The 26,937-nt window shown below is 37.6% G+C and overlaps 1 protein-coding gene across 5 annotated transcripts in view; it reads right to left on the bottom strand.

Annotated features, from left to right (window-relative positions):
- PCDH9 (protocadherin 9) overlaps positions 1 to 26,937 on the bottom strand; it is a 706,477-nt gene that overhangs the window by 378,896 nt on the left and 300,644 nt on the right. For 2 of the 5 annotated variants that reach the window (XM_074564486.1, XM_074564461.1), the window contains exon 3: positions 23,181 to 23,246. The exons of the other annotated variants lie outside the window; for them this stretch is intronic. In XM_074564486.1, the coding sequence (XP_074420587.1) occupies positions 23,181 to 23,246 (66 nt within the window). The remainder of the gene's footprint in view (positions 1 to 23,180; positions 23,247 to 26,937) is intronic. 5 annotated transcript variants of the gene reach the window in all.

The raw sequence follows: 26,937 nt of genomic DNA, 5'->3' as shown, positions 1-26,937 counted from the left end.
TTTCCTTTTAGAATCTTCTGATAATTTTTCTTTATCCAAGTTTGAAACTTTTACTGTTTTTAGCAAATTGCCCTGGCAATATTACATTCTCTCTGAATACAATTGTGTGGGATTTATTGCTTCACACTACTGAGTGGAAAGGATTTGCCAGCTTGGGAAAATGCCAGAATTTGCATTTTAATAAAGATATGTCAAACAGTAAACTTGCTTAACATCCTGTGACAGATCTGGTGAAACTGTGTCTTGTAAGTGTGTATTACTCCAGTCGCTATGTTTTTCTGAGGCTGTTGCTTTAAGAGAGACAGAGCTAAAAACAAAGTCATGCATTAACTTCTTTTTCGGCAATACCTGAAAATCTCTTACTGGGGTACCATAACTCAGTTAGAACTGCAGTGATATGCAGGAAATCTCTCCCAAATTCAACATCAAAAAAGAGAGCTTGGAGTCAGGTTGAAGGCTTCACCTGCACCATGAAGAAACAAAGCTGCTCAGGAAGGCAGCTGCAATTAGTAGTCAGAAACGCAAAGATCTAGCAGTGACCACAAGATGAGAGGGTTCAGTGTGCAGGCAGCTGTGTATAGTTTATAGGACTTTCCCCTTTAGGTATTACCTTTACTATCTATTCCCCCGTGTACCACACCACAGTCACTCAGAAAAAGAAACAGGCTTCCAAAGCAAAAATCAATAACTAAAACCAAAGCCATTAATTATTTTTGAAAATATTACTATATCAGTCCTACACATCACTACCAATTTTACGACAACAGTGGATATTGTCAGAAAATGACTCAGAGACATATCATAATAATTTGACATAACACAAGCAGAACCAGGTAAAAGTCTTTTGGATTCGAAATATGAAGACTGGAAATGCGAAGTCAATAGATGTATTACTGATTCATTCCACTCCTCTGGCTGCCACATTTATTCAGTTACATGTGGTAAGAAGAAAAAAAAAAAAAACAAAACAAAAAAAACCCCAAAAACTAAACCACCCCCTATATCCAGAAAAAAAAAAACCAGTATCCCTGCATTTTGGGTATCTTATTTCAAAGAAAGTCTCTGGGATTTAAAAAAAATTGCCTATAGGAATTTTTAATGCCACATGAAGCAAACACCCAGCTAAGGAAGTGCTGTGAAGACCAACCAAAGATATTTTATAGCTCATCAACTTTTCAAATGGAGCGTAGAGGTGATGAAGAATATTTCTTTGATCTTTGCTTCCATAGACACAGAAAATATAACAAGCTTACGAGATCTTGGGTTTCACTGAAATGCAAAAGAGTAAGTCAGAAGCTCTTCCTGATGAGAAACCTCACCTTGTCAGACAACCTGCATTCGAATAGAGGAATTCACCAAAGCAGTGACCATCACATTTTTCATACGATTCCTTGTTTTTATTCACTGAAAACTTCCAAGTAAAGAAAGATAAGATTATGCTTTGATTACTACTTCTTTGCTATCATTCCTTTGCTTGCTGGCTGATAATGAAGCCAGTCATGAAGGGATAGACATGCTGGAGCAAACCACTCCATAGCCTACCTCTGCCAACTTTCAGTCATAACTGCAGCTTTAATTTGTGCCAGCTTTAAAGTACCAGCTTTCCTCACAAATTCTGAGTCCTGTTTTGCACCCTAAACTGCACTCCTTGCAAATGGCATGAAGAAAAAACTACAATTACTTAGCTACAGTGTGCTTTATGATAAGGCAGTAGTGTAGAGAAGGTCTGTTGTAACTCCTTATTCAAATCCAGTCACAATTCAACGCTGAAATGTCACCATCTTTAAAAGGGAACAGCATCTGGCAATGACAGATACCTAATTACCTTCATGTAATGATACATTTTTCATGCAAATAGGGGATGAAGTTTAGGTGCACCATAAGCTAAAATGTAAAAGCACTAAACCTATTCTGCCTATAAAAATTGTGTCATTACATTTGATAGAGACACCCCAAAGGTTTTTTAATAGCTGCTAAAAACTCTTGAAAATAAAGACTAAATTTAAAATTATTTTATGGTTTTAAACTGAGAATAATAAAACTTCCTGACAACCATTATTTGCCTATGTTTTCTTTGTAAATGGCATGGCTTTTTAGGCATAGCCAACCATTTGCTATGGGGAATCTGATCTTGCTAAGAATTATAGACTTTTCTATAATGTTATATAAAAGTACTAATTAATAACAAAATCTCTCTAACACCCACACAGCTAAATTTTCTTTTTTTTGTTTGTTTCTTCTGATGCTTATTACCTTAATTTTTTTATAATTCACTTCTGGGCACTAAAAGTGTTAATCTTACTTCAAATATTAAACAGTCTTTATTTCCAGAGTCTTAATCCTGAAAAGAGTCTATTGCAAATTTTCTGTTGAGGACAAAAATTCTTAGAATAAATCATGGTAAGCAGGAGAGAGAAGACAGTGTAGTAGCCTTGCAGCTGTCTTTTTTTGTACCAGCAAAATATATTTTCTATCAAGTTTCAAATACTTTTGGGATTATTTTTTTTAAAGGTTATTTGGTGTTTCTTTTTTCCTTAGTTTGTAGAACAAGAACTGCAAGCCTCCCCTCAAAGCCTCCAACAGAGATCAGTAAGAAGTAGAGACAGAATATTTTATAGACAGATGCTCTTGCAAACTTCAGCATGCCAGCTAAGCCACAGTTGGCTACGGTTTTAAAATCTCCTGGAACATGAAATTGTCCTTTCTCTAAATACACCACCTTCCAAGAGCTCTGGGGAGATGCAAGGGTACTAAAAAGATACAGGAGGTGCAAGATGGGGGAAAGAGGAAGGGAGTGGGTGGAAGCCATGTGAGCTGGCAAACTCTACTGGAAAAGGACCAGCATGTCATTTGCCAACACATTAGGCCAGCTCTAAGTGCTTAGATAGGGGACTATGGTTTGCAGCTATAGTGAGGGAATCAGGCAAGTATATTTAAATGACCTGGTTGGTAATTAGTGTGCTTGGAATGAGGTTTTCTTACAAGGTGCTGAATACATTACTGCATGGGTGTCATCCCACTTTCTAGCTTCTGCAAAAATTACTTTCCTTGTATTGTCAAGGAAATGTGTTACTATTCACTGTATAACAGAATGGTCTGGATTATGAGAGAACACTGTGAAAGGGAATAAAACAAAAATACTTGTTTCTGTATTCGGCCTTTATTACTTAAGGTAAAAGGCTAGTTGCCTAAGTCCCCTCTTCAGTCAATGACCAGGCTTAAGTACCTCTGGAAGGCTGAGCTTGTAAATGAAATTAAATGTACACGGGCTGAGTACTACATTCATACCTGAGAAAACAAGCTGAAATAAAAAGAAACTGACAAATGCAAATTTCAAAGGCTTAGCCTATGTTTAATTTTGCAGATATGTCTTAATTATTGAACTGTACTTCAGTATAGTTGTTACTCAAGAATTTATAACCATTTATCATGTTGCATAACAAGGTATTTGTATATCATTAGGTACACTATTTTGCTAAACAAACACAGCCTCCAATACTAGACCCCTGGTGATTCACCTTGCTATATTAGCTTTTGGGTCTGTTCTAGACAGTTCCAACAATCTCTCTACAAGCAAATCTGCCAGAGAAGGCTTTAGGCATAAGTGTTGTTGACATGAACCACTCAGTGTCAGAGCTGGATAGCTGACCATGGCATACTCCTTCAAATAACACTATAGACATGGTCAGTATGTTTAAAAAATAGTTCTAAACTGAAAGAAAACCAAGCCAAAGAATTTATTTTCCTTTTTACTAAACAAAACCTTTTTTTTTTTTTTTTTCTGGAATCATGCAAAAATATTGTGCATTAATTCAAGAAAAAAGTTAGTCATATTGTTGCCCAGCTGGACTAGATTTATATGATGGCTTTAGTCTCAGACTACACTTAAGGATACTCATAGCTTTCATGTGACACAAAATGTGTGACTCGCTTGTTAAGGTGAGGTGGTTACAAGGATTAAACTACACTTAACTCTGGACCAGTGTGAAGAGTAATTGAAGTTGTTGATTTTAATCTTCGAGGACCTTTATAGCTTAGATCTTATCTTCCTTAAAGGTACCTCTTTATCTGTGCCAGATGTAGTATTAGAGATCGGAAGAAATCTTGTTAACGGGCTCTCGATTCACAGACGGAAAAGCCAGTATATATAAAGACTCTACAGAGGTAACTGTTTGGAACATCAGAAAGTTTGTTTTATCATATAAAGAGCGACACCATGACAACAGTTTCAGAAGTATAGCTACTGCTTCTCTGAATCTTAGTCCAAACATTACTCCAAAAATCACAGTCATTGAGAAAAAATATTTAGACACAATGTAAGACATGGATTTATCTTACAGACATGTGTATGTATGCTACATTTAGCCTAACAAACCTGAAAGAAAAGGACATACATGACAACATTTACCAATGTAAAAAACCAAGAGGTATTCACAAATTGCCATTCAATAAATTACAGAAATTCTGATTTTTATTTTTTTTTTCCTATGCAGACATTTAATGTCTGGAGAACGCAGTACACAGTCCTTTGGCAAGTAACACATCAAAAGAACAATAAAAAATGAACTGAGTGAAGACCTTAAATTGCTATTTAAGTGACAGTTAATATTCTGAGCTGGAATGAAACTTGATTTTTAGTTCTCACAGCAGTTTCACTACTTGGCTGAGATTCAACCATAAGATATAGATTTTGGAATTTAAGCACCACAGAATGATAAACAAATAAATATAGCCATATACCTCTTCTTCTTATAGAGAAAATTATTTCACACAAGACATTCTTGAGAACTGTCTAATCCAGTTTCAGATACCTGAAGAAATGATACTTTCATTAAGTTTTTTTCTGCAAAATTTACATAAGCCAATTTAAAAATATCAACAATCATTCTACAGGTATTTTCAGTGAAATTAATTCCAGAACACTTCTATGTATAAATTACTGAGTAAATGCCTCTTTCTAAAGAAGGTAAATACTTCTTCCTTCCAAAGATGTTCAAAAAAGCATTTTTAGGCTTTTAAGGCTAATTTTTGCATGTCCATTTAGTATATTATTTAGCATTATTATTTATATCAAACTTTCCTTTCATGCCACATCCTTTTTTTTCCACTTTCCTCAAGACATCCAATATACCAATATCTTTCTGATATTGAAGAATCTAGGTTGGGAGCAGAATTCACAAGTCCTGGCAGATGAATACATTTTAGAAGCATTAAGTCATGAGTGCAAGCGTTCTCAATCTGCAGGTGTAAGAAATCAGGAAAAGAAGGCAAAAGACCGGCATGGCTGAGTCAAGACCTGCTGGTCAAATGAAAGGGCAAGAAGGAAATGCAGAGGCAGTGGAAGCAGGGACAGGTATCCTGGGAAGAGTATAGGGGTGCTGCCTGGTTGCGTAGGGATAGGGTCAGAAAGGCCAAGGCGCAGATGGAGCTGAACTTCGCAAGGGATACAAAGAATAATAATAAGGACTTCTAAAGGTATGTCAGCCAGAAAAGAGGTCAAAGAAAACATACATACACACCCCACCCTACCCCCCAACCCCAATAAGCAAGACTGGCAAACTGGTAACAGATGAGAAAATGTCTGAAGTTCTCAACAACTCTTTTGCCTCAGTCTTCATTGGCAATCTCTCTCCCCACACCTCTCAAGTGCATGGACCATGTATTGGGTATTGTATATCTCCGTCAGTGACACAGACAGTCGGATTGAGTGCACTTTCAGCAAATTTGCAGATGACACCAAGCTGACTGGTGTGGTTGACACACCTGAGGAATTGGATGCCATTCAGAGGGACCTGGACAAGCACGAAAAGTGGGCCTGTGTGAACCTCACAAAGTTCAAAAGGCCAACTGCAAGGTCCTGCACCTGGGCGGGGGCAATACTATGCAGAAATACAGGCTAGGGGATGAAGGGATTGAGAGCAGCCCTGAGGAGAAGGACTTGGGAGTACTGGTGGATGAAAAGCTGGATATGAGCTGGCAATGTGCGCTTGCAGCCCAGAAGGCCAACTGCATCCTGGGCGGCATCAAAAGAAGCGTGGCCAGTAGGTTGAGGGAGATGATTCTGCCCCTCTATTCCACCCTCGTGAGACACCACCAAGAATACTGCAACTAGCTCTGGGGCCCCAACATAAGGAGGACATGAACCTGTTTGAGAGAGTCCAGCGGAGGGCCATGCAGATGATCAGAGGGCTGGAGCATCTCTCCTATGAAGACAGGTTGAGAGAGTTGTGGTTGTTCAGCCTGGAGAAGAGAAGGCTCCAGGGAGACCTTATAGTAGCCTTCCAGTACTTAAAGGGGGCCTACAGGAAAAATGGGGAGGGACATTTTATCAGGGAGCGAGTGTAGTGATAGGATGAGGGGAAATGTTTTTAAAGTTTAGATTAGGTATTAGGAAGAAATTCTTTACTGTGAGCTGGTGAGACACTGGAACAGAAGTTGTGGAGGCCCCATCCCTGGAGGTGTTCAAGGCCAGGTTGGATGGGGCTCTGAGCAACCTGATCTAGTTGAAGATGTCTCTGCTCATTGCAGGGCGGTTGGACTAGATGACCTTTAGAGGTGATGATTCTACGATTGACAAATCAGAAACCTTAATAAATAACATCTACAACACCAAAAATTCTATCATACAACGTCTAGGAGTACATCTTACCAAACCATATGTTTGCTTTATTTTAAAATAGGCTTAGAGGATAGTATTTCACTTGGTTCTGTTTTTCTGTTACTTCCATACCTAATTCTCACTTTTTAACAACAAGGACAGCAACTCTTTATTAATATCAGCTACACTGCATGTAGTATTTATGCTTTTAAGTTCATTTTTCAGGCTGAGATTCAGCTGACCTTATACATTCAAAAGCAGGACTTTGTGCTGAAAATGAGTACACTCCTGGAAGCACCTCACTTCGGTTACCTTTGAGAACTTACTGAAGTAGAAAAGAAACATTCTCTGAAAATTTACACCTACTGTAGAGAAAGACTGTGATAACTAGCTTAAAATATACAAACGCATTTTCGGTAGACAAAGGAAAGAGGAAGCCCATCCTTAGTTTCCAAAGTGTAGTGGATGAGAAAGCAGCCCTACAGAACAATACAACACTCGAAAAGACAAGTGATCTCCTTCTATTTTCAGACATCAGCCAATGGCAAAGCAATTCCTTTGATTGCTTTTGATTCAAGATCAGCTGATACATCAAGTGAATTGAAAAGCTGTCCTTGAATCTTACTCCTTATCCAGATCCTGTGACAGGCCCCGAACAGATGGATCAAGCATCAGATTCAGCATTCCTGAAACGGGATCTAAAGGATGAAGGAATATTTGAGTCCCATAATTCATTCATTTGGCCTAGCAGAGGTTGCTAAAACCAAACAAAAGGGCAGTAAGAATATCTTATTTTCTTGGACCTAAATGGTGGTCAGCTCATTTAGTATAAGCTTCCAGAAGTATCAGATGGTGATTACTTAGTTCGTTACCTACCCATATATTAAGGGGTTTAATATAATGTAATTTTCTGTGCTGAAACACCTCCTATGTAACTCATGTATTTTTTACAGATTTTGTTTTTCAAGAGAGAGCAGTTGATAGAGCTGTTGTAAATTTGTTCTGTACAACTGATGTGTGAGTTTATATTTTGCACATGAAATCTTGCATGAAAATTGGTCATGAATTCCTTTCCTTCAAAATTACAGATGATCACTGTTCACAGAAGTTTTACTCTCCCAAGTCATCTTCATTGATATAGCCTCAAATAATTTATACTTACAAATCATGAGAAAAAAAGAGAGACTTCTGAGAAGGTGCTTCCTCTCTGTAGACACTCATGCATAAGCTTGAAAGCCTCATTTCATTATTTTTTAATCTTCAGGTGGAGTTAAAAATGAAATTAACAACAACGTTAGTGCTGTACTCCAGAACAAAATTTGACCTTGTAATTCATCTGTTCGTACTGTGCTTATGAGTTACAGCTGTCCATCTTTCTTCAGGCATAATTTGACATTTTACAAAAATCATGGTAAAGCTTCCATGGATTTCATGATAGCATTATGGGGTTCGTTAAGTTGTTCCAGAGAGCCCAGAGAGCAGTCCATCTTTCAACATATCCTGCCAGTGTTTGTGTACCTAACATCATTAATGCTTGCAATTCAGAATGCATCTTATGTGGGATGCTGATTTGTATTTTGGTTTCACAATAAACTAATTTATATTTTCCTCACAGAAGCAAAGACAACAGAATCTTTGTGGATTACACAGCATGACCTGTATAAATAGAATAAGGAAGCAGCTGGCTCCAAGGGAAAGAATCATGAAGTATCACATGATAACACAATATAACAAAATATATGCAGAACCGAAGCTGTGCACCCTAAGTCTCATTACACAAGATATGAAAAATTGCCATTGACCTAATAGAAGTCACACACAATCTGCACACAGTGACTTCAGGCCTTCTGAATGCTGCAGTATTAGAATAAAGATTTCGGGGAGGATCGTGTACTTTGTAATTTTCAACCAGTTGTAGGTCTCGATCTAGTCACAGCAAAAGAAGTGTAAAACAATCTTTAGAATGATTAGTTCTTTATTTCAACTTGTCAAATTTATTTCAAAATCAGTACTAATTATTACATAAGAATTAAATGCTTGGAGGAGGGTATGTCCATTGCAGAGATCTTAGGCTCTTTAATAATACAAAAACGATACATGTATTCCTCTCTCATCTTTTTGTTTTGTTCAAAAGCTTCCTAATGCCATGTTTCCACATCTTTAAGTAGCATTACAAAATAAATTTGTAACCCGAAAAATGAGAAGTTTATTTCTGAATATGCTATAGATCTCTGTAAAGACCCATAAAGGACATCAAATGTCTAGGTACCTACTCTCAAGGCAAACTTCATGAAGAAGCTGCACATCTAAATTCTGTAATAAATTGAGCTTCTTGGAATGGAATTTGCAGCTGTGCACTGGGACAGGCTGATAGTGCTAGTCATGGAGGAGAAGAGCTATGCTGATTAATACGAAACACCCAATAGATGCATCTTTCTCTCCTGGACATGATCATACCTTCAATCTTGAGCTAAACATCTCTGTGAGACTATATTTTAAAACTTAATTTGCTTCTTCTTTAACTTTTATGCATTTGTTTACATTTATGCAGGGTGTCCCTGCCCATGGCAGGAGGGTTGGAACACAGTGATCTTTAAGGTCCCTTTCAACCCAAACCATTCTATGATTCTATGATTTGGAATTCACAGGTCTGACAATAAATATTCAGTTCAGCCAGTTTGGGCGTTGCATTCACATTGGCAGACTTTTAGATATATAAACTTTACCTGAAAAACCTCAGATACTTATAGACCCTCCAGCATCAAAGCTATAAAGTAATTTTGTTTTTCCTTTGAATTGTCTTCTATAGTTTAGATGCTAACCTCTTTAAACACCAATCTACATTTGGGAATTTGCTCACTGTTTCTGTAGTCTCCAATTTTTAATTGTACTTTCAACCTTAGATAAAATTAAAATTCTCATGCTAAGCACCTACTGCTTTGATAAATAATTCTGTTGTCACCAAAAAAAAAAAAAAAGGCAGAAGATAATTTAAAATTACCAGGTAACGTCATAAAAAGAGATTATCCCAGTTAGCTGAAGAAGACACCTCGAAGGAAATTTACTGAAGAAATCCCATAGATCAATTTGAGATTTTTTGTGTTCACAAAAAAAACCCCAAACCCCAATCCCAAAAACCAAAGGAACGCTTCTTGCTGATGCTGTACTTAATTTCAGATGTTACCACCTTTGACGACAATATGGAAAAGACACAGCCAGCTGTAATCACAGACAACAATGAATAATTTCAATGTTAATATAATTAACTTAACCTCTTAGTGTTTTTCTTAGTTATCCTTTGTATACTTTTTTTGAAACAGTGGTTCACTAGCAATTTATAGGCCATCATTTGAAAACCACACTATGGCCTTATGTTCTGGGATTAATATCAAGGTAGTACTTAAAGTACAGTAAGAAATACAGAAAGATGATCTAATTTACTGCTCCTGGCTTTTTGTTCCATTAAACTCCAAACTTAGAGTGAATAATAGCATGTCAAAGCAATCTCCAGTTTCTTAATGAATGCCTAGTAAAAAGGAATTTTAGGTAAAAAACTGTAAGCTTTCACTTTCTGAGTTCCCATTTCACACTGGAAATCTTCTAAATGTGCTGGAAGGGCTTAAATGATTTCTCTCTATAGACTTAACTTGTGCCGTTAAACTCAAAACCAATTTTGCATTGACTTTAATCAGAGCAAGATCAAACACCTACTCTTCTTTCAGACCTATTTCCAGCAGGAAAGATTCAGCCAACTGGAATAAAATGAAAGCACGACATAAGAGGTTCCCCGAATGAGCCTTCAATGTTAGTCGTACCTGTAATGGAACAGCGTTATGAAAAGGTGTTTGCCTTTGACACAAAGCTACACGTCATAACCCATGGCTGTCTTCAGCTGGTTTAGGTTTTTTCTTTCTCCCCACTTAAATCCATTAGTAAGATGGGAGAGCGAAATTTACATCACATTACATTAACTGTCTTAATTTCATTGCTAGCATTCAGTTTAACTGCATATTAATTCATCAAGAACATTTTAAAATTTTTTTAACACAAAAAAGGTAAAGAAATTTTGTGGAAAACATGAACTGGCCCACATTAATTTTGTATGCAGTAAATATGAATAATGTATTTTTGTATGTATCATTTTGTGTTGTATAAATTCATCTTTGGCTTTTTACCTTCCACCACTGATATGATTTAATAACTAGACTAATTTAAATCTGCAGCAGTGAAGGATGTCAAAGCAACAAGCATAGAAACTGGAACCTTGTCAGAAATTCTGTGTTATATATCTATTGTTGCCGTTTTTTTTTTTAATTTGATATTTCCGACTTTGTAAAATTCTAGTATAAGATAACAAGCAATGCTCTGTTAAGCGTAGTAATTCTCCCCCCCCCCATTATCAAAGTTTGATAGAATAACGTCATGTGATATGGCAAAAGGCTGGAGAATGAGGAATAAGTGAAACAGGAAAACCAAACCTAGATGTCAGTCTGGCAGGCAATCAAAGCTGTCGACTTCTAACCACTGCAGCTGCCCAGGCTTTGGTTAACCTCTCATTGATTTCCCCAAATAGGATTTCATCTAAAGTACCAAATTAAAAAGTGAGACTGAGGGCTGGTTCTGTAAATTGAAAAGTGTACAAATGAATTGCTAGCAAGTATACTTGGCAGCTTTCATCTTTGTAAGGCCTCTGATTCTGAACCTAACAAAAGTTGGTAGACGTTGGTTTGGTTTTTTGTGAGGAGGGGAAACAGAAAGAGCATAAAGCAAAATGTAATGATCTATTTTACTCTATGTTAAGGAATTATTTAGTGAGTGAAGGGCAGTTATTAATGAATTTACTGTTTCTGACAATTGAATGGTATAATGAAAAAAAAGCACAGTGGAGATCACCCGGAGAAGAAAAAATAAGAAAAAATAACGAACGCAAACTCGCCCCCCTTGTAACAAATCCCTGTGATCTGCAGTACATTGTCATGCTGAAGAACATGCAGTAACAGCCATTTCACTTTGTGCTATTTCCTGATTGCTACATTCACGCACCCAAGCGTATATACCCAATCTTCTAAAGGAAGGTCCGGGCTGTGAGGGTTTACAGTGCTGCAATATATAAGAAATATGACAGCTCAAAACAGCACTGTATTAAACCCAGAAAATTGATTTAAAAGAATCAGCACTGTTGAAACATTTCAGTATAAAATACTTTCCATTTCTTTCCTACAAAGATCACTGACTGCTTATCCACTCTATCCCTATCCATGAAGCCTCATTAATCCTAAACCAGAAACAATTAATCTGATACATCATGCATGCAAAAAAAATGAAACCTCTGTCTTATTCATATTTTGGATCCTCAGAGGCTACTAAATTCACTACAAATGGTTGATCCTACTCTGCTCAAATCAGGTGAATCATCACAAATGAGGAAAATTTTTTTAAAGCTATTAAGTAGCGTCTGCATATCTCACCCTGATGAAGGGAATAGTAACAAAGCTTTTACCCAGAACAAACTAAATTTCTACAGATGAGAGGCACATACTTGGCCAACTTCCAGTTCAGTCAAATAGAGTGGGTAAAGTCCAGAATCATTATGAAGGTCAATGGCAAATGTCCGCTGACTTCCATCAGGATGGAGGTGTCCTTATCTATGCTTCTTCAGTCATTTACAAAGATGGTGCTGAATTACATTTTATGTATCACTTCTGTTTATCCCCACAAGACATTCTTGCTAGACTATACTGACATTTCATGTCCTTATTCAATTTCCGCATTTGAAAGCTTATCAAATTCTGCCCTCAGTGAAAACCATGTGAGTTTTTTACAGCTGAGGACATAATCTGATGTCACATGCCACAAAAAAGATGGACAAAAATGTTAGGCATCCATACACCACTTCAATCACTGTGAGCAGAGTTTTCCCAATTTTCTTTAACAAATTCACTAGATGTGATTTGGAAAAAAAAAACAACAACAAAACCCCAAACAAACAAAAAACCCAAACCAAAGCAAAATTAAACAAACAAAAATACCCAGGATGAACTTGAAGGCTGTATTTGAACTCCAGGCTCAGACACCCGAAGTTAGGCATCCACAATATAGTTGTCCAAGCTCAAGTTACAGGCAGTGAAGTACTAAGACTTCATTCAGTTGTTTAAACAGGGGGTCTGCCTACATTTGAGATACTATAAAGTATGCTGCATGCTCTCTAATACAGTCAAATATCCATTTAAAAACATATAAGACAGGGTACCTAAGAAACAGCACCTCAAGTAAACATCAACAGAAAAAAAATATTCTTTTTGTGACACTATAATCTTCAATCAAAGGAAATGCACACACCTCCAAAAAAGAGTAAAACTGATATTATTGTGAATCACACTTGTACCCTTTTTTTTATCCTACTCCACCTTTGCATTTAATGCTAGACCATAAAACCTTTGTATTATGGAACATAATGTTATTTTTAATTCTCTCCTCCTCCGAGAGAAAATGCAACTGAAAGCATTTCCTTCAGCATGGAAAGTAAATTTATTTTAATAGGTATAGAACAGGTGAAGAAAACTTGTGAAGTGCATATTTCCTCATCTCGCCCACCTACGCTGATAATTATTGGTTTATGAAAAGAAAATAGTGTAAACGATGGCATACAAACAGGAATGTCCATGAGACTTATCATACAAATATACTACTGAACAAAACCACTTGGATAACATCTATGGCATCCTCCTTCCCCAAAAAGGCTGGCACCTTAGTAACATTAAATAATAGACGTATCTTCCTCAAAATACTCAGATACATCAAAATGATCTTTTTTTTTTCCTCAAAGAAAAACAGGTTTTAAACAAAATAAAACCGTGGGAGTATTTAAAAATTACTTTTTTGATGGTACAAATGAGTACTACAGTTCAAATATGTTTATAATACTACATCCTTTTTTAAGGATGAGGACTACATGATTTTTTTAATTTATGTATGATTATAGTTCTGGAAGAAAAGAACATGAAAGTTGTTGTGTGTTTTTAATTCCTGTGTTTTGAATCCCTATGCAGGACCAGCCTTTCCAAAACATTTCAACACCTTCTTCACAAATAAGAATAAACCATCACCATCAAATTGGCTAGGCATATGTATGACTGACTTCAATGATGTTCAAAAGAACCACATTGTACTATTTGAAAAATCAGACTGAAAGGTAAGAGAGCCAGTAAAGCCTGTAGGAGATAAAAAGCTGAAGACAATACTCCCAAACAAAAAGATAATTATGCAGTACTTTAAGATTTTTTTTACATTCTCGTCTTTCTCTTGCTGAGCACAAACGCGTAACAATATATGCAAAGTGTCTGTTCTTTTCATGAACTTGCATACAGTGTTAAAGCACAGGCAGACACTAAATATATGCATAGATACTTTGTATGAACACATTAAACATATATATCAAAATATTTCAAAATATTTCTATGTCATGGTGCATTTAATAAAGTGGGGCAAGACCCAGCCGTGCAGAGGCTTGCTAATCTAATGAAAGGGGCGTTAAACACCTGGAGATGGTGGAAAAAACATCTGAGACTTAGAGGAGGGATAGGAGAAAGCGCTCAACAATAAGCATGACACGTGAGGAACATCCCCTGTGAACACAGTGGAGCTGGGGGGCTCACGTCAAGTGCCTGTACACGAACATATGCGGAGTGGAAAATAAATCACAGGGAACCCAGACGAGTTTCTCAGGACAAGGGAGGAGGAGAGGCTGCACTCTATGGAAAAGGGCATTTTGAATTCATGGAGCTTTACACCGGAGCAGGTGACCAACCAGTCCAGAGCTGATGGGTCAAGAACGTGGTGGGTGCTGTGATGAGGATGAGGAAGAAATCAAGAAAAGGAAATGAAGCCTCCTTTAGAAAACTGGGAGAAGACTCACAATCACAACGATGGTTCTCAGGGTGATAGAACCACCCCAACATCTTCTGGAAAGGCAAAATGGTGGAGCACTAATATTTCAAGAGATTTCTGGCAAAAAAAAACTGGTGTACAGGTAGCTGATAAACTGACCAGGGGAGACACTCAGTTGGACATATTACTCAAAAATAAAAAAAAAAAAAACAACAAAAAAACCAACCAAACAAACCCAAACCTTAGATTTTAGAAAAGCAGATTTAAACTTATTCAGGCATCTATTTGGTGGGGCTAATGGAAGAGTGTCCTGGAGGGTAAAGGAGCTCAGGAGAGCTGATTGATCATCAATGACAACCTCCTCAAAGCACAAGAAAAGACCAGTGTGATGCCCAGGAACTTGAACAAGCACAACTCGAACAAGGTCAGTGTGGATAATGGGGAAACCCTGACTGAGCTCAGATGAATTACAAAAGCCAATGGTCTCTTGGAGTTTATACTAGTGAGGACTGTGAAGCATGAAAAGAAAGTTATACTATCCGTAAAAGGAAGACAAAGGAAAATGTGGGGCCACCACTCAAAGTGGTAGGAACCTAGCAGCAAAGGACACAGAAAAAGCTGAGGTATTAGATGCCGGTTTTGCCTCAGTTTCTACTGGTAAGGACTGCCTGAAACTTCACAGGTCCTCTAAGCCTGTGCCAGGATCTGTGAGACTGAAGAATTACCCGCAGTAGAAGATCAAGGTAGAAAAAGAATTAAGTAAATTGGACATAGGACAAGATGGGATGCCTCCAACAGTGGCATCCAGTTGGAGGAGGAAGCCAGACAACACCATTGCAAGGCCACTGTCTATGGTCTTACAAAGGTCTGGCTGATCGGAATAGGTTCCTGATGACCAGAAAAATTGCCCATTTTCAACGAGAAGGAGGAGGATCATCAGGGGAACGCAGGCCAGTCAGCCTAGTCTCATTAATCATCAAACCTTCCTGGAAGCCACATCCAGGCACATAAAGGAGGAGGAAGAGACTGGAAAAAGACTACATGCATTTCCCAACAGCAAAGTGTGCTTTACCGGCCTGATCGGCTTCTGTGATGAGATGGGTGCCTTAGTGAAAAAGGGGTACCTTGACGTTCGCAATGCTTTTGATTGTCCCTGCTAATAACTTGATGAAATATGGTTTGGATGGGTGGACTACCGGGTGGCTGGAAAATTGCCTGGACTGCCAGGTGCAAAGGGTTGTGATCAGAGGTGCACAGTCCAAAGGGCAGCTGGTTAATAGGGGTGGAAAATGGGGCCAGCGCTGCCTATGAATCTGATGTCTTGAATAATAAGCTGGATGATGAGGCAGAGTACATCCTCTGCAAGTTCACAGATGACACAAAGCTGAGCAAGCACTCTGTATGCTGGAAGGCCGGGTTCCTATTCAGAGGGAGCTTGACAGGCTGGATAAATGGGCAACCTCAAGAAGTGCAGCAATGGCAAACATGGAGTCCTGCCCCAGGAGGGAATAACCTCATACAGCAACACAGACTGGGGGACAATTCGATAGAGAAAAGCTTTGCAGCAAAAGACCTGTTGGTCCTGGTGGACAACCACTTCAGCATGAGACAGCAATATGTCCTTAAACAAAGGACAAACTTCATCAGTAAAAATGTAGCTGGAAAGCTCAGGGAAGCAATTCTTCCTTTCTATTCAGCATGTATGAGGCTGCATGTGGAATGATGTGTCCAGTTTTGAGCTCTCAAGTATAGGAAAAACACTGGAGTAAGCCCAGCAAAGGGTCACCAAGTTGTTCAGGAGGCTGGAGAGTATAAAGAAGGCCTCTGAGCTGTATGTGCTCATCCTCAAGATGCGAAAGTTATTGCAGTTTTAGCCACTTATTGAGAGCATCTGGAGAATATGGAGCTCAACTGTTTTTGCACAGTGATAGGATGAGAAGCAACAGAGACAAGTTGCAAAAAGGAAAGTTCTAATTTCATACGTAGGAAAAAATTATCACAAGGATGATAAAACCCTGGAACAGGCTGCCCAGTGAGGCCATGGCAAGCCTTGGAGACAGCACTGGAGATATTCCAAACTTGATTGGGCAGAGCCCTGAACAACCTGATCTAAATTAGCCCTCTTTGCGTAGGACATTGTATCAAATGACCTCTGAAGGTCCCATCCAACTTAGATTACTCCTGATAATAGAACAGTACTTCATGCATATAGCAATACTATTAAGAATAATCACATGCCTAGCCTTAATATAGTCATTATTTTTTATTTTTATATAATATTTCAATGGATAATAAATCATTTTTTCTGTGTAATACACAGAAAAGCTAATCATACATCAAAGCTAATCTGTTTAAACATTACACATTTTAATATTAGAATGATTTTAAACTACTTAAAGTGTTCTGATGATGCTATTAGAAATAGTATCAGATAAATAATCTGGCAGAGACAGTATGAAATGAGTTGTAATAACATCAGAAAACTGCACAACTTTGTATATAAGCTTCACCTTCACAAAAACAAACAAACAAGATGTTAAAAAAACCTCAACAACCACCACAACCAGTCAAAAAAACCACACCAACTTCTCCCTGTGCTGTCACTTGTGTTCGTTTAATTAAGGTCGCACAGAAAGTACAGCTAGTGACTTCAGATCATTCTTTCAGGGTAGAGAGTGATTAAGTTGGAGGCAAATCTATTTGCAGAAAACAACTGACTGCCCCAAATTAACCTAGTATATCTTATAAAGTAATCACTGAGTCACAAAGTTGATGAAATTTTAAGAAAGAGGAAAAAGCTCAGGAAACTTGAGTCAAAGCCATATTGTACTCCCTTCCACCAGAGTGGAAATCCTCGAGTGAAGGATATTTTCAGAACACAGACTGGGAAATCACAATAAAATCTGATTGTAAGGAAGCTTTTTCTAATTGTGCTTATGACATTTAAATTAACACCAACTGTTTGATTACTCGACTCTTCCTCCTCCATGATGGATAAATATTTAATAAGAATAATCCCCACTGCGATTGTGAAGAAGTTAATTTCACCTCTATTTTTCCTCAGGTCCCTGAGAAACCAGGTGTAATCTGAGGAGTTACAGAATAACTAGCTTTCCTCCAAATCTCTTTACAAGTATTCACCAGAAAGCTAATATTTATTTAGGTATACCTAAAGGAACTTTGCTACCCCAGGAGAAATCCTGCTGAACTTTACACAGGGCAACCATACTTAGAGTCAGGAACAGCAGAGAATAAGTGCAATTTTTGACTTAAGCTAGGTCTTCAGTCTTAGTTACAGATGCAATCGCTCAAAGCCATAGTCTGCCTGACTCAGATGTGCTGATATCACCTCGTTATCAGTAGCACTGGAAGGAACACATGAGGTTCCTTTCAAAACCAGATATGAGGAAATCCACACAGGAGACTACTACATTATTTCTGCTAAGAAAATATGCCTCAAAAATATCTCAAGAAATCTAGCGGCCAACAAAGTTATTATTAACCTACAACTTCTCTTTAGTTCTATATTTAATTACTGTATATTGTATCATGAGGAGAAGCCCGAGGTAGAAGAACACTATTAAAACTAAATAACCCAGTGTAGGAACTAGAGTAGATCCCCAACAGAGAGACAAAAACCACCAAAACCCCACATATTTTAAAATATTAAAACATTACTTAAATATAAAAATTCATGACTGACGCTCTTTTCTCTTACATACTATACACAGAGAGGCAAACAGACATATATGATATAGGAATATCTTATTGTTTTATTCACTAAGAATGGAAGCATTTTTAGTTTGAGAGAAAGAAAACCAGGAATGTATTGAAGTACTAACAGACAGCAGCATTCTGCTTCCAATGGCAGATTCCTAGCAAATGTCTTCAACCAGAGACAAAAAGATGCACTCTTTATACAAGATAATGATTCGCACTAGTTGCCAAAACAAGGGTGAGAGAGAACATCTAGATTTACATTCCCATATGAGCCATTAGACCTGTCATAACAACGCTCAGACAGACACTAGAATACTTTTCCTTAACATTGCAAGAGAAAAGAGCAGGCAAAGACAATATGTAAGAGCAGTCTGGAGGCACAGTTCTTCATGAGGACAGAGAGACTCGGCCTCACCATTTCAATTAATACATCACATATATTCCAGATTTTTTTACTCTTAACTCTCTAAAATGTAGGTGAACTAGTTGATGAAAGAATTGGGATAGTGTATAACAAAACAAGAATGGATCTATCTACACCCCAGTAGGGCACTTGGTTTTCCATATGCTGCTTCATGTGCTTCTGCTGTGCATCTGGCTCATAGAAAACATTAGATGGTTAGATTCACTATCAATTACAGGCTGGAACAAGTTTGATTTCAATTACAGCAGGAGAGGAAAACAGCTGGGATCCCTAAGGGGAGGTGCAGGCACCAAGGGGGTGAATCAAAAATCAGAATGGTACATCGCATGCTACTAATTAGGGAGAAAAATGAAGTCAAGATATATATGTAAACATTTATTTTTATATAAACCTGAAGTTGCTCAGTTTCACTGCAACCACATTTGAGACAGAAGAGTAGTACCGCATTGACCAGCATCTATTTTGATTAATTTGAAAGAGCTGTTTCACAAGTAATTTTAGTGACAGTTCTAAACTAAAAAACAGCTTATTTTTGAAAACAATGTAAAATCTAATTACAAAGATTGGTGTTTGTCTAACATCCCTGAATTACATCCAAGTTAAGACACTTCTTTTACCAGCTAATAGGCACAGAGGGTTATGATCAGAACAAAATAAAAATTGTGAAAAATTCTGCCAGGGTTAATAACAATATCTGCATATGCAGATTCCAAAAAATAAAACGTACAGAGCATTCCTCCTCTCTGAATTCAGACTCAAGCAATTATTATAATGTAGCTTGAACAGCAGAGAAAAAGCTACATTTTTTTTTTCCCTTTCTACAGAAAAAAAAAAAATAGTCCTGCATGATCTCCTGTTTGGAAATCAAGTCATTTGTATTGAACATATTATTGAACATATCAAATGAGATATTTGAATAGTCTCAGATTCTTTCCTTTAACCTCAGTCCATTTCCTACAGCTCTGTGTCTCTTTCCTCCCCCAAAGAAAGATTCTGTTACCTTAGGACAAGCTCAGTCATAAGCTTCATGCTCTCAATATATCCTTCACAGATCTGCCTCCTGGTTTTGATTATTCCATGTGGGTTTTATCCCTCTTATACACGCAAACTGCCAGATTTGTGTGTTCATGTGTTGGGTGGGAGGGGGTGTTTCCACCCCAAAGGAACAGATGTTAATGTTATCAATGCCAATATTCCTAGAAGGGATCATTTTTATCACATGTCACAAGATATAGAGTCTACCCAAAAGCATCGCTCAGATAAACGGGACCATGACTACATCTGCCCATCTGCAAATAATAAAATTAACGTGGTATGAGATGGAAAACAAAGCTACATTAGCTGAACTCCATCACATAACTGTTGCTGACTTCACGCTTCTGTAACACATTTGGTTTGGGAGACCAGCATGATGGAAACCTCAGTGACAACTGCTAGTTGGCCTTACATATGGATGATATCAAGGAGATTGGCCTGAGGCTATGTGAGTAGTGAGGCCACATGGCTCACTAGCTTGGCTTATAGTGGTTTATGCCAACAAGATGATTTATAAAGCAATGAACAGTTGAGACAATAATACCTCCTGAGTGGACACATCCATGGGCATCCAGCATGACCTAGAAGGCTGAGCCTGAACCGTGCACACCGGAGTTCCACTGAGAACCAGGACCCGGACATGTTGCACAGTTGGAGTGAACGTCCTGTACCTCTGCGTGCTGGTCTGAACTGGGATGGAGGAAATGCAGCTTTCACTGGTGTCTGTGTGTGTGCGTGGTGCAGAATAGGTTTCTTAAAAGACAAATTACTATCCACGCACTACTATCTCTCCCACATGCTAAATACATTTTAGGTTATTCATCACCGAGTGATGTGTTTCCATTCCTGCATCCATCCCGCCTCAGCCGAGTTCCCCCACAAAATCGTGCTGCTTAATCAGGTACACCAGACACTTACTTAAGAACTTCTGCATATAAACTTCAGGTCCAGCTACCACCAACTTTAAAGGCAATGACTAAAATTTAACTTCAAGAAATAGAAAATCCATTAGGTCTGAAACTTTTTTAAGAGAGTTTTTTAGATTCTATTAGATACAATGTTAATGGAGATTTGCTTTGCCAAGAATCCTTTAGAAAGGGACTGTGTATTGCTATTTAGATGAGCAAAGTACTCACAGGTAATTCAACTGTTTTTTAAAAAGCAAGAATACAATACATAATGCATTGCAAAGTGAGCAGTCCTCATTCACTCTACAGACCATCAACATCACTTAGTTATTGCTCAGACTGTGAAGATCTATCACTATTAAAATGACAAAAATAAATTTAAATACTTAAGATGCTTTCCGTAAGTAAAGGGTTGGAGAATTTTTTCAAAGCCTAACATTCATATGGATGAAAAAGAAGCTTTAATTAAACTGATTAGCCAGGCTGCTGCTGTCAGCTAAAAAAAAAAAAAAAAAAAAAAAAAGAAAAAGCCCAAAGTTTTCCATGCCCAATATCAGCTGGTAGAGAAAAGAGAAATTGTCACTTTTTTTAAAACCTAGACCAAGCATGGGAAATAGTTTACTTGTTAGTTTAACTCTCTTGAAGTACTGAACCTAGCTGAAAAAATTTGTCTGACAAAGAGCAACAATTCTTTGGCAAAGGCTGTGACAGTTCCATAAAATCTTCCATAAATTAGCTTAAAAGCTTATAATTTTCTTCCTGGTTTGTTACTTTAGAACTTACTGTCTAGTAATTAACATCCAACTTCCGTGAAAAAGATCTCCCTAACACTTGTAACTCTTGAAAGAGCAGCTTTTATAAAGTAATGTACAAAATAACATACTTTCCCTCAAACAAGTGGAGTCGACCATGAAGCATTGCATATATATTGTTCTTAGAGATTTAAATAAAACAGTACATCAGGGTTCTTCACTTCGTAATTAATATCTAATGAAATAAAACATTAGAAGTGACATCTTTTGCTAAAACATTGCACTCTAGTACTTAAACAAAAAAATACATCCCAAAACTGGGCTAAGCGCATATTTACTCTCATATGGTAAAATCCACATCAGTGTGGTCTAACTATTCTCCACTGCCTTAATAGGAATTTATATATATCTTATAGGCACCCAAATTCCTAGTATCTGGAGCTGAACAGAACCGAACAGAATAGAATAGGATATTTCAGTCGGAAGGGACCTACAAAGATCATCTAGTCCAACCGTGAATCCCGCTTATTATTGTGTTTGCTTTAAATTACTGGCCCGAACTGTGTATGATGGCTTTTTTTCATTCAAAATTTCCTTCAAAAGTCTTGTGTTACTGAATTAATGTATAAACACACCATTCTCTGTCATTAAAGAGGAGATAGATAAGATAGATATCTAGATTTGTGTATCTATAGCAATTTTATAGTACACTAATAGAGATTCAACGAAGTTTATTCAGAATATTTTACACTAAAAAATGAAAGCAATTCCCTTATCTCTGAAATTCCTATACTGAGGCTAAAATAGCCTACTATTAAGGCTAAAAAGTCAAATACCCAGTAGGTAGTTAGAAAGTACGGTTTTAAATTTAACATCTGATACTGGAGACTCCAGTCCAGGAAATTTTCTTCTTCTGATGTAGCTTAAAGCAAGTGCAGCAGAGTGCTTAGTTTTGGGGAAAGAGGCCTATATTATAAAGAAAACAACTTTTTACTGCAATCTTGTCATTTGAATAGTTGAACAAATGTAATTAAATGTATCATAAGGCGCAACTACATTTAAATTGCATTCATTACTTTAACCTTTAAAACAATTGGAAGTTCTGAACTTCCACAAGGATTTTTTTGGTATTAATTTCAGAGAGACTCTCTTTGAAAAACACAGATAGTGGACAGATACTACAGTCCCTTATTTCACACAAAAAAAACCCAGCATGGAAAGCAACAGACTAGACTGGAGTTCTGCACAGGAAAGGAACTGCGCATCTAAATAGACCGCGGCTCCTCCTTACTGCAGAACTTTAGGAATCAAAGCAGTGAATCCTGGTTCTTCTCTGATTACTGCCCCTGAAAGTGGAGGACAGACAGCATCTGCCAGACTCATTTTCTGAGAAGCCCACATGGTGCTCAAAAGGAGATTGTTATTTTCCTTGGCTTACTGGGTTGGAGTCCAGAGCAAGTGCGAAACAAGACTAACAAGAGGATGCCTGGAGAAAGGTACTATTCAGTAGGCCCAGCTGTGCACATGAATTGCTCTGATGGGCAATAGCTAACTGCTCGCTTGTCTGAGTAAAGATAAGAGAAAAGGCCTTATTATAACCTTCAGCTGAGCAATTCTCTTTTCCCCCTGTCAGACGCTACTCCGCAGTTCTAGTTCACTACAGGCATTACTTCAACTTCACACCAGTGTGACAAAATTGAAAAGAATGGAAACACGCTTGCATAAATTTGCAGTAACGCACTTCTTACAAGCCCTGCAGGAGTTTTGCCCATTGAATTCAGCGACAGCAGGACCCAAAATACCTATCATAAAATTATATGTTTATTTTATTTATTTCAGTGGATCTCATATCTTACCACCCATGGTTTGTCAGGTACCCAAATCTCCCACAAGTACTTCGGCATATCTCCAAAATTCAGTGCCTAAAAAGCAATAATATTTAAATAAAAAAGACGTGTCACTCTTACTACAGATCTTCAGATAACCCACCTCCCCAGTGGCCCAGTATTGGTAATATAGAAAGCAAAATGTAAGCAAATTTCCGTTGAAGATAGATAAATAATTTTTTATGAGGGTTCACAAACTTCAGAGGCCATAACTTAGTGTTACTAAACATATGCGTGGTAACATTTAAAATGCTACCTCAAACATCAGTTTGGTTTCTGAAGGCTGATTGTATAACACTTTGCCGCAGCCAGGCAACAGGCTTTCAGATGGGTTTTTATTGTTCTGTTTAGTGAACTACCAACTGAAATTGCTGTCTCATAGTAAGAAGAAACTTTTTTTTTTCATTTAATGCACTATTAAGCTTTTTATTAAGATATTATTAATCAACCCTGAGACTCTAAAAAGCAAAACCAGCAAATCTTTAAAACTGCAATTAAAGCTGTGTTTAATGTGGGAGCATTAATGGATGTTCATGCTCTGTTACTAACTGCTGAATATAAATAGCGCTATGTACTTCAGGTTCCCTCCTGAGCATAATACTCACACACCCCCAAAATATCATGTCTCCTAGGGCTTGAATCATAAGGACTCTGTGCGTACGTGACTGTGTCGAGGGAAAGTTCAGTAGGTTACCAAGTTTGCAGAACCTTCAAAACGGCCCGTTCCTGAACTGAATTTGTTCTCCAACCCCACAGCAGAATAGTACCACAATAATTCTGAACAATCTAAGACAGAGCATGCATTTGGAAGGACAGTCAGAAACTCGGGTATCAACCGAGCACCAGGCCTTTGTACTGTTCTATTTTATTTGAGAAAAGAAAGCTTCCCAGAGAGAGAACATTACATTAAGAGTAATGTTTGTGGAAAGTTGGACAATTTCAAATCCATTCTCTGTAGAGTAATAAGCCGAAGTCGCAAAGAAGCATTCTGTGCGCCATATTCAGAAAGGACATTGGTATTCTGTACAGAATGGTTTATCCCCTCCTTTACCATTTTATAGTGAGCAAAATCCTCAGAAAACTTTACATCAAATATTACTTTTACTCGCAATGGAAAACACACGTCTCTTCCAAAGTACTCCCGATAGGTACCTCAGATATCTCACACAAGTTCTGTGTTCTTGGAGAATTATATCACAGTTCTGAAAGCTTTCTAAAGAAATCCCCTTGAAAGCAGAAAGTCATCTTAAGTATTTTGTCTACCAAAAATATTCTCCTCTGATGTCTGAAGTCACGTTTCCAACTAACTTCGGGAAGTCCCTTCCTTGTCGTCTAAAATTTTATTTGAAAAAAAAAAAGAAACCAAAACAACAACCAAACCAAAATACTTTACACAAACAGAATTGTTATTTGGTCTTACACTCTGAATGAAAAGGCACTTACATAATCCATGGAGACTAATAAATATAGCTTAACAGTAAGGTAAAAGCCACTGAGAATGCCTCATTTTAAAGTCTGCCTGTATCTCCTCTGATATTTTACATATGATTGTTTTCCTCATTTACATGAGTACAAATGAAGAGCAATTCACCCAAAGGCAATAGAATTAAACTGGTAAAAAAGCAAAGGAGGAGTCCCTGTGGATCAAGCTCTCTTTTTAGAATGTATATTGCACAGTTTTATACACTTTGATAAAGTGACGAGTTTTTGAAGGCAGACTCCATGTTACCAAATGCCTTCTTACTTGTTAGAAAGTCACCTTTACAGCAATAAGTCACCTTTGCAGAAATAATAAGTATTGTTTCCTGAAAATAATTGGAAAGGAATCACAAGAGTAATTTCAATAACAACAAATAATGAATGTTTCCCCCATCTCCTTTGCTAGTTGAAAGCTAAGGGAGACCATCAAAATAAAACAGGAATGAGTAGGAATAAAGTCTCATTCATATAACAATTGCAGATTGAAAAGACAAATTCATGGCATCATTAAATATGATGCCTTTTTTCAACATAGCTACTTTCTCAGAAAGCAGAGTACTGCTACATCAGAAGTGAAATATGTCTTTCTCACTTTCCCTTGCTTTTGGGAATGGTTAAGATCATTTTGTATTGCAGAGACAGCAAAGAGAACCAGGGAAGCAACAGCTTTGCAACAGCTCCTCTGGCTTCCCATCCTTCTACCGCTTCCCTGTGCCCACCAGCACATGGTAGAAAGCTGTAAAGAAAGTGGCTCCTGCTCTCAGTCTTATAACCAATGGCAATTCCAACTGGAATTAAACTTGAAGAGACCATACTCTTCACTCAAATAAATTACACCTAGAGGCTGAGGGAAAAAAGTTTTTGGCGGGGTGGGAGGCAGAAAAAAAAAAGTAGCCGTAAAGAACGAGTAACATGAAACATTATTTTAAGTATTACAAAGAATGGTTTGAAGTTCTATCAGGAGATAAGTCCCTTGTCCCTGAGGTCAGGGTAGAAAGTACTCCCATCAGTTGATGACCTACATTTATGATTTCTGAAATGGCGCATGGCTGACACAAATTCAATATTCAGGGCTGGATTCAAGAGGTCTTAAGTATATATAGCTTCTTCCCTAAAAGGTGTTTGAAAGTCAACGTAATTTCAGGTACCACAGAGCATGCAAGATTTGTTTCTGTAAAACTTAGTGCAGTTTTATCTTTTTGTTTTCCAATTGTTCCTCTATTTCATGAGCTGACATCGGCAAAATCCTTCAACCAAAATGCATACTGGCTTTTTGTTTCATTTATCATCCAACATTTACAAACAAAAATGTTGGGGGAATATCTTGAGCTAAACAGTTTGGATGGAGGAGGGAAATGACAAAGTCAGCATCATAGATGAGATTGCAATCCAACAGCAAGGAAGATAACATAGAAAAAACTTGCCAATTGCTTTTTCCCAATAAAATGAACAGATAGAACCACAGACCTCTAAGAGTAATGAAAACAACCTACTGTGTCATCATTTTATGCAAGAAAGGGAGAGAGGAGATTAGCCTAAAACTCCTACAATAATATGGATTTTTTCAGCTGACAAAAGCAATACTATATAAAATCTTTTCTGTGCTTTATTTCTAATTACCTTCTATCCTTTAATGAACAAGAAAGCACTTGATCTTGAAAGTCCTTGTGCAGTCAAAACTCCCACTAAAATTAATGGGACGTTTTTTCCAGCCTAAGAGCTCTGAGATCAGTCCTCAAACTTAGCTCTTTCTGAGCTTCTTCCATTAATCAAACTTCTTAGGTTTTTTTTCCTCTCCTTTTCCACTGGGATCGTGTATTAAAAAAAAAACAGACACCAGAAATCATAACCTTGCCTGAAGAAGAAAGCCTGCTGTAATTTGTTATCCTCAAAAGTTTAGCTCAATTTCAGCAGTAAAACCCCGCTTCTGAAGAACATTGTTTACCTGGGCACCGAATATTTGACTTTGGCCTCTTCAAACAGTTCGTACAGATGTTGTCACACAGTGCCTGTGGATGTTAGGCTGTCTGAATCACATAACTGAAATACATGTACACAAACTTTCTAATGAGGCAAACCTCCCTGAAACTAACGGACCATAACTTAAGGGATGCTGATCAGCCTTGTCTCTCACCCCCAACAAATACAGTTAAGGGACTGAGGTTTGATGCCCATTTCTTCCACCTACCCTCACACAACCTGCAATATCTGTCTGACATTTCAGTGCCTAAAAGAAATAAAATACAAT

This window comes from Larus michahellis, chromosome 1, assembly GCF_964199755.1.
Source record: "Larus michahellis chromosome 1, bLarMic1.1, whole genome shotgun sequence".
Classification (NCBI taxonomy): Eukaryota; Metazoa; Chordata; class Aves; order Charadriiformes; family Laridae; genus Larus; species Larus michahellis.
Note: the sequence above shows the minus strand (reverse complement) of the source record. Positions and strands in the feature narration are given on the sequence as shown.